This window comes from Paramisgurnus dabryanus, chromosome 3 (genome assembly GCF_030506205.2).
Source record: "Paramisgurnus dabryanus chromosome 3, PD_genome_1.1, whole genome shotgun sequence".
NCBI lineage: Eukaryota > Metazoa > Chordata > Actinopteri > Cypriniformes > Cobitidae > Paramisgurnus > Paramisgurnus dabryanus.
Window position 1 is genome coordinate 14,583,775 of NC_133339.1, and position 8,894 is coordinate 14,592,668.

Here is an 8,894-nt window from a genome sequence, read left to right on the forward strand (position 1 = left end):
TAAAAAGATTTTTGTCAATGATTTTGTCAGTAATTTAGATAATATATGGGTGATTCTCACAAATCCAGATTTAGAAGGTGTCCAGCATCATTATTAAAAATCCATTGAAGAATCCATCAATTTTTTGCACGTATAAGATTTCTTCTTATTGAACTTATTGAACTTACTATAATCATTCTTTTTAGAGGATTTAAAAATATTTCCTTTAGAATTATTTACTTTTTTTTTGATTATCATTATCAAAAATTATCATTACCGCAACATGATATTACATTAAATATATGCTTTTACAAACTCATGTTTCGGTAATGAGAACTAAAAAGTTCATAGATTCAGAAACATAGATTCAGATCTGTAATTAATGCGTGAGAAAAAAGTGATTCGCCCCCCCCCCCATAACATAACAGCCAATCTTAGCGTAACATGAGGGTTAAAGTAAGAAATAAACCCATTATCTGTTGTAAATAAAACTAAAGAAGTGAAACATTAAAAAGTCTGAAACAGATGGTGAATGTTTTACTGACATTAAATGTTTTAATGTCTCTTCTTTCATCTCTAGTTCACACCCATAGAGTGAAAGTGATTGAGACCTTCAGTGAAGCTCCTCCTACAACAATCCACTAGGGCTGTCACTTTTGTAAAAAAATCATTTTCGATTGTTATGACATAAGTGTTCATTGAATCGATTGTAAAATCGATTTTCCATGTCTAAAAAAGACGTTTCATTTTCAATGCCAAATAACGGACGAATGTAAAGAGAGCACTGCAACGCACAAGTCAGCAAAATTTCTTATTTATTTGCATGTAGATTCGTGCAGATAAACAAACAGCAACAGGAGTGCAACATTCTCTAAAAAATATATATATGCAGAGTGGACTGCTACCATAACATAAATGAAAAACATAAATGAAAAACATTACTGCAGACTTCAACCCGGCTGCATTTATGATTTAGGCAACTTACAAATCTCCAAAATTATTTTAAATAACGATTCAATCAATTTCAAACAACAGTTGAAAAATAAAACTTTAAATGGACTTACTTCAATTTAAGAAAAGGCCATGTGTGTTTTTTATTGAACGTAACTGACACAACCGCGGAACTATGCAGGCATAATGAAATGCGCTTACTTCAAGTTAAGAACAGGCCATGTGAGTTTTTTATTGAACATAACCGACACAACCGTGGAACTATGCAGGCATAATGAAATGCGCGAAGGCCCATTATAAATTATTGGACAGGAAAACAAGTCGGTCGACATTTTCGGGGTCCAGAGCAGATCGTTTTTTATTAACTATATGTCCAGCTGTTGAGAAAACCCGCTCTGACCGCACTGATGTCCCAGGTACACTCAGGTACTTCATTGCTAGCTGCGCAAGGTGGGGGTATTTAGTACTGCCAATCTTCCACCACAAAAGCGGATCGCTGTCAGCTGGCAATGGTGGCTCCTTTTCATAACGCATCATCTCCTGTAAGAGGTCGCTTTCGACGTCATTAGGTCTTTCGTAGCCCCTTGAGTAAACGTCTCCAAACAGATCCCCCATTGCTGTTAAGGCCGTCTTTCCCGTGCTTGAACCCGAGCTGCATGGCTCCGCCTCCACGGGTTCGTCATTGTCAGACTGCAGTGACAATTCCTCTCTAATGTTTGCGCGCACCTGTTGCCTCTTTTCCTCCGTTATATGGATTAAACGATGAAACCTAGGATCCAGGTAAGAAGCTTTATTCAAAAGCATAAATGCCGCTTCCTTTTTGGGGTCATAGCATTTGCTCAAATCTGCCTCGATTTTAGATGCCATTTCCCTCAAGCAAGACCTCTCGTCTGACTCTGAACTGATTTTTTGAACTTGAGACAAAAGAATATGTTGCAAAGGCAGTACAGCTGAGGATGTGGGGTATTTGGATGTGGACAATGCTTGGGTGGCGACTTTGAAAGGTTTAAGTGTCTCTTGCACCTGTTCAACCAGGCGCCACTCACTTGTGGTCAGTTCTAGATTAGACATTTTTTTGTCAAAAATCACGGCTGCCACGGCTGCTTGTTGCTCAGATGCCCTACAAATCATATCGTAGGTAGAGTTCCATCTTGTCACACAATCATTGATTAGTTTATCTGGCTTTAGACCAAGCAGACGCTGCTTATCCTCAAGGAGACTGCTGTCGGTAGTGGATCTGTGAAAATGAGAGGCAGTTTTTCTTAGCCTTGCTAGAGTTGTGTCTATGGCTCTGACATCTAACCCTTTGCGTACAGCCAAGTTGATTGTGTGGGCCAGACACGGTATATTAACTGCACCTAGGTGCTGCTCCACAGCATTAACATAATTAAGTGCATTATCAGTAGTGAATGCAACAACTGAATCAGGCTGTATTGCGAAATCCCTTAATATGCCCGTGATGCACTCTGCAACATTCTCAGCTGTATGGCTACCTCTCAGCTGCTTCGTTTGCAGTACAAAATCGTGGAATTCCCAAGTTTCTGAAATGACGTGTGCTGTCACTGTGATGTATGCCTCTGTAGCGAGGGAACTCCATCCGTCGGTAGTCAGAGCAACGTTTTTGCCACTTAAAATCTGACGCATGTTTTCACGAGTAGTGTCATATATTTTCGCAATGTTCTTTGTTACGGTGGTTCGGCTAGGTATAATGTATCTCGGCTCAAGTTCACGAACAAAATCAATGAAACCTTCACCCTCCACAATGCTAATTGGCCTCATGTCTCTACAAATGAACTTTGCGAGCTTCGAGTTTATAGCCTCTTTCCGTGCAGCATTTAGAGGTGCAGACGGGGGGAAAAAGTTAGTCAGTTTTGGCTGTTTAGCAGGTGGCTCTTCCCGCTCTAGGTCTTTATATTCATCTGGATGATGAAGCTGCATATGCCCCCTCATAGATGTAGTGCTGCTGTGATATGGAAACTCACGATCGCACAGTTTGCATACCACTTTGTCCTTCTTCATATTTTTATTTTCAGTCCAAAACCCAAAGTGCTTCCATATCGAACTCCTCAAGTTATTCGGGGTTATCACTCGTCTCTCGTTTTCCACAGATTTATTGCCGTTGTCCTCCATTTTCTTTGCAAAAAACACTAACTTGGATGCAGCGACTGAAACGTGATTGATAGGCGCGTTAAATTGCTATTTTCTGTCTAGCTTTCGCAACACGTCCTGCACTTTCGGAATTTTTTATTTCCTTTTTCTGCTTGTTTGTGAATTTTGTTACATCTTTATTTTTATTGGTTTAATTCTTTTAAAATTAATAGTGTAAATATTTTGTTAAACTCGATTCCCTATTTTCGTTTTCGAAAGTTTTTTTGGTTGGTCCGATCGATTGTGCGATCGATTTTCGAACGAAAAGTGACAGCCCTACAATCCACCAATAAATGCTGGAGTCAAACACACAGAGAAATCACTCCATGTGTGACAACTGAAATCTTCATGACATAATGTTGATGCTGGTGAAAGAGGAGCTTGAGAAGATGACAGATCCACAACCTTGCAGAATACAGAATGAAGATACTGAGGAACAAATAGGTTGGTGTCTATTTTTGATGGTTAAGGAATAATCATAAAAACATTGAGAAACATGAACTAAACTAAAATCCATGAGATGATAACTTTCTGCACCTTTAATAGGTTTAATAGGCATGTAACTATACTCAAATACTATTTTCAAAGTTATAACGAGTTAAATTATAAAAAACAATAATGTGTTACTTAGTAATGCGTTACTGCCCAACACTGCCTATGAATAATACTAGTAATATAACCAGTCCTAACTGAAAGAAAACAAGTTGACAAAAAGATAGAAACCAATATTTGGTGATATTGAAACACCAGAAGTGTTAAAGGGTTTTGAACACAGCACAAGAGTTAAACTACAAGAGCAGAAATTGACAATAGAAATGACATAATGTACTTCACATTAAAATAACATGGCTACATGACATCTCAAATGTGTTTTGTCACTCTGGTTTATCAATATGAACTATTTACTGTCTTCATTTTAGATATGATGGAAGTGAAAGAGGAGAGTCAAGCTGAAGTGGATGAGAAACATCAGATTGTAAAAATAAACCATAATGTTTCAAAGAAAGAAACTCTGAAGACAGAAGACATAAAGTGTGAAAATAGTTTCAGTGAAGATGAACGCCCTGCAGATCACAAGAGGACTTACAGTGAGGAGAAACCTTTAACATGTCAACTGTGTGGAAAGAGTTTCACCTTTAAATCAAACCTTAACCGGCACATGAAAGCTCACAGTGAGGAGAAACCTTTCACATGTCAACACTGTGGAAAGAGTTTTAAAACAAAAGCTAACCTTACAGCACACATGAAGATTCACACTGGAGAAAAACCACATGTGTGCCATCACTGTGAAAAGAGTTTTACAACTGCAGGTTACCTTAAGATACACATGAGGTCTCACACTGGAGAGAAACCTTACACTTGTCAACAATGTGGAAATAGTTTCATCTTTAAATCAAATCTTAGCCAGCACATGAAAACTCACAGTGAGGAGAAACCTTTCACATGTCAACAGTGTGGAAAGAGTTTCATCTTTAAATCGAACTTTAACCGGCACATGAAAACTCACAGTGGGGAAAAGCTACAGGCGTGCCACCATTGTGACAAGAGTTTTTCCAAATAGAAGTGAACTTAAGATACACATGAGGTCTCATACTAGAGAGAAAACTTACACGTGTCATCTGTGTGGAAAGAGTTTCAGAGCTAAAAGTAAACTCAAGGACCACTCAAGAATTCACACTGGAGAGAAACCGTTTACATGCCATGAGTGTAAAAAATGTTTCAGTTCTAAAAACAACCCTAGAGCACACATGAAAATTCACACAGGAGAGAAACCTCACGCATGTCTTCAGTGTGGAAAGTGTTTTAGTATAAAAGGCACTCTTAAGGAACACATGATAACTCACAGTGAAAAGAAACCTCACGCATGTCTTCAGTGTGAAAAGAGTTTCACTTATAAAAGTAGACTTGAGATTCACATGAGAAAACACACTGGAGAGAAACCTTACATATGCTATCAGTGTGAAAAGGGTTTCACGAGTGAAGGGGCTCTTAAGGCACACATGACAGTTCACACTGGAGAGAAACCGTTCACATGTCATCACTGTGGAAAGAGTTTCAGAACAAAAACTCACCTTAACATACATGTAAGGATTCATACTAGAGAGAAATAGGGATCGACAGATATGGATTTTTTAGTGCCGATGCCGAGACCTATTTTTGTTTTATCAGCCTTAACCAATGTCCGATACAGGCTGCAGATTTTCTTGAGCAGATATTTGGAGCCGATACTGCTTCTGTTTGTTTGTGAGTCAAGTTTTCCCTTTGCAAAACAGATAGAGTTTGTTTGCAAAATACTGGATTTGTTTGTTTAATTATGGCACAAAATTCACTCCATAAATGGCGTGTTTAAAGCGTGGATGAAGCGCACATTCATTGCTTTGCTTCCATGGATGCGCCAGTGGCACATTCATACTGGCCACGTGTGTTATGGCTGTTTGACCATTCTTCCAGTAATAAGATCTTCTGTCTGTTTGTTCATTACTGTGGCTCTCAACTTCCTTTAATAAACAACCACAAATGGACTCTCAATCAGCGTCCTCATTGCAAAAATGTATAAGTGAGTCAATGAATGTTTCAGATTTACAAAAATTATTTAAACCAATTGTCACAGCTGTGTCGTTCCTCATTGTTGTCAGTTTTATTCAAGATTCTATTTTAGCTTGGTTTGGTAACAGTTAAGTTAAAATCACAAATAAACGGATTCATACAGCAATGAAGGTGATTTCCTTGGGGACCAATGAAGTAATCTTGAGATTGAACTCACAAATTAATACTACATGTATTGCCTGGTCAGTGTTGGGTAAGCAATTAGTTACTGTAATTTAATTACATTATCCTTAAAAAGTCAGAGAATTCTCAGTATGCAGAGGCAGTCTTAACAAAGAGGCATAGTTAGGCGGCTGCATAGGACGGCGGTCATAGTTAGGGATGCACCGATTTAATACTTGTATTGGGTATCTTTTCGACACTGAATAAAATGTAAGATAATGTATCGGTGACAGTGGGCCCGGTCTGACAAAAAATTACTGCGAGATGATTAAAACATTTAGGAACCATCGCATCTCTCTAAAAGCTCTCTCGAGTAATGTTTCAGTAATTCTTTGCTGTACGCAGCGAGTGACATCATGCATTATCAACGTGCTGAGCATGCACAGAAACTGTTTTTAAAAGATAATGTGCAGCAGGGGCGGAGTGGAACCCAAAAACTCTACCGGAAAATTTCGTAGGTAGACCACCACCCTCGGTGGTAAAAAAAACCATAATCGTGGTATTTGTAGTAAAACTATGGAAATACAAATCGTAATCAATCTGCCAAAAAAAAAACTTTTTCAAAATAATAAAATCATGGCAAATTTTGCTAAATGAGTAACTATATAAAATAATACCTGTTTGAAAGATGGGGTCTGCCCACCTGTCAGCTATTACATAAGAGCGAGGCCAGAGACGTATTTGCTCATAAACAGGAAATAATATATGGAATAATGTCTGCATCTTTACATAACTGTAAGAATATTTCCTTTAAATAAAATTTTTGTCATATAAAGTTTTGAGAGCTAATAATGTTGTTTTTTTCCACTTTTATTGCTCATTTAGACTTGTTAGTGCGGTTAACAGCGTGTTTAACGCATTTACCTCAGAGTTTATTTCAGTAATATTGCTGTTTTTCCGGTATTTATAATACAATTTACATGTCAATCATGCTTCCCTGTCTGTTTATTAATTTCATTATGATGTTATGTCAGTTTTGTGTGGATATTTTATGCCATATAAAACGTTCATTGTCGCTATATGAATACTCTCATCTAATATTCAAGTCATATGCGGAATAATGTGTACATCTTTGAATAACTGTAAGAATACAGTTCCTCTGAAAATAATTTTTGTCAAAGTTTTGAGAAATAATAATGTTGTGAAGATAATTATTGCCATGTTGAGTAGGTTTATTGCCATTGAATAATTACGAATATAATATGGAAATCACATAGTTGGAAATATATAATGTGGTATACTGCAAAGTTGCCCTTCTAATTTTTATTTTTAATGTATGTGTAGATAAATAAACCTTTGGAAATCTGCTGATTTTATTCATTCATGTCCTGACCACCAGGCTAGAGATTTTAGACCTCCTTAATCCACACTTACTATCAAATAATATATTGTTTTGTGGAACACAAGGATGCTTTATTATTTTGTTTATGAGCTTTTCCGGAGTATGTGTGATAGCACAACGGGTACTTAACGGATCCGACCGCATACGTAGCCTACTGCAATAAACAGGTGTTTGGCGGCTTTTTACATAAAAGGCCGACAGCCATTTGGGGTAGGGCCGCTCACTGTTCTTCCTATATTTTTGAAAATCCTATTGGACCTGCTGAACAGGTTGAGCACTTTTATGTACTGTTTTGAGCAGAGAGGCTGCACAGTTTTACCAGCGAGAAGCGGCCACACATTAGGCCGCTACGTTGTTTCTATAATATAACTATTATCAGACCGGCCTTCGCGGCCCACCGGGAAAAGTCCTGACTTTCCCGATTGCCACTCCGCTACTCCTTGCAATGCTTTTGGCATATTTCAGCGCAAAAAAACGTGCCAAAAGTGTAAGTGCGGAAAAACTGAGGTCAGATGCATAAAGTTCATACTTATTTAGCGTAAATATGGAGTTTCAGTTTTTCAAGACATTACACTTATGATTAACAGTATAATGTTGCAAAACTTGTTTTCTTATGCTTGCAACTTGATTTACACCTTTACAAATGTAAACCATGCAAATTTATTTTACTCTTGCAAGGTCAAGTACATTCTTACAAATTTTATCATGCGCATGCAAATCTTTGCTAAATTACCTCCATATTCACCTTTTTAAATATCTGTGCAGAAATTATGCACAAGGGTGCCACTAAGGGAGGGGGGTTAGGATGATTCTAAGGGCCTGTGCACTTCTGGGGCCCCCAGATAATATTTTATTAGCAGGCCTAATAAAGGGATCAGTAGAGCATGTATTAATAGTGTGTCAGAGATATCTAGAACAAAGAGACAAAATGAGTATTGACTTGAGGGAGCTCACTTTAAAACGCTTACTGGGTGGTAATGGTAGGGCGCAGTTTAGAGTAGCTACTGATCACTTTTCTGAAGGAGACAGGGCTATATAGTAGGATTATTAATTTAAGGTGAAAGGAGGGAGTTTTTTATTGGATAAAATAGGATATATATATATATATATATATATATATATATTATATATATATTATATATATATGAATATATAATTGTGAAGTTATGGAGTGTAGGAGAGAGTAGACATATCAGGTCCACAGGTCCTCCGGAACTAGTGATGGTCGTTTTCGAAGCACTGCTTCATGAGGCTTCGAAACATTTATGAATCTTTTGTTTCGAATCAGTGGTTCGGAGCGTGTTTCAAACTGGCCCAAGTCACGTGATTTTAGCAAACGAGGCTTCATTACGTCATAACTGTTTCGAAACGTTTCGAAAATCCGATGGTTCACCACTAGGGGGAGTTGATCACATGACCAGTGTCTTATATGTTTAGGTGAACTCGGGTCAGTTTTATTATGCAAGTTCATAAAACATTTATCCTTCTGACTAATAACACTGCCATTTTGTCTATTTTTTGTATATAGACAGATTAAATGACAAAAATGTGCATAATTAAAAGGGTAGTTAGTTTTAATCATTTGTTTGCCCTAAATAAAACTAAACACACAATACACTTTTAACTATGTCTTTATTAAGTTAAATAGTTATTTTTAACATATTTTAATAAAAATCTTGCAATGTTCTAATCTAAAAATGTTTGG

The 8,894-nt window shown here is 37.3% G+C and overlaps 2 protein-coding genes across 2 annotated transcripts; one reads left to right on the forward strand and one right to left on the reverse strand.

Moving 5' to 3' along the window:
* Nucleotides 1–1,224: 1,224 nt before the first annotated feature.
* LOC135768468 (E3 SUMO-protein ligase ZBED1-like) lies at nt 1,225–3,060 on the reverse strand. The gene has a single exon (XM_065277692.1). It carries the CDS (start codon nt 3,058–3,060, stop codon nt 1,225–1,227), a length of 1,836 nt encoding a protein of 611 aa, XP_065133764.1.
* Nucleotides 3,061–3,434: 374 nt separating this feature from the next.
* On the forward strand, nt 3,435–4,769 carry LOC141281959 (uncharacterized). Its single transcript, XM_073814108.1, has 2 exons — nt 3,435–3,522; nt 3,999–4,769. The coding sequence occupies exons 1-2, from the start codon at nt 3,435–3,437 to the stop codon at nt 4,637–4,639; spliced, it is 729 nt and encodes a 242-aa protein (XP_073670209.1). The 3' UTR covers nt 4,640–4,769.
* Nucleotides 4,770–8,894: the final 4,125 nt, after the last annotated feature.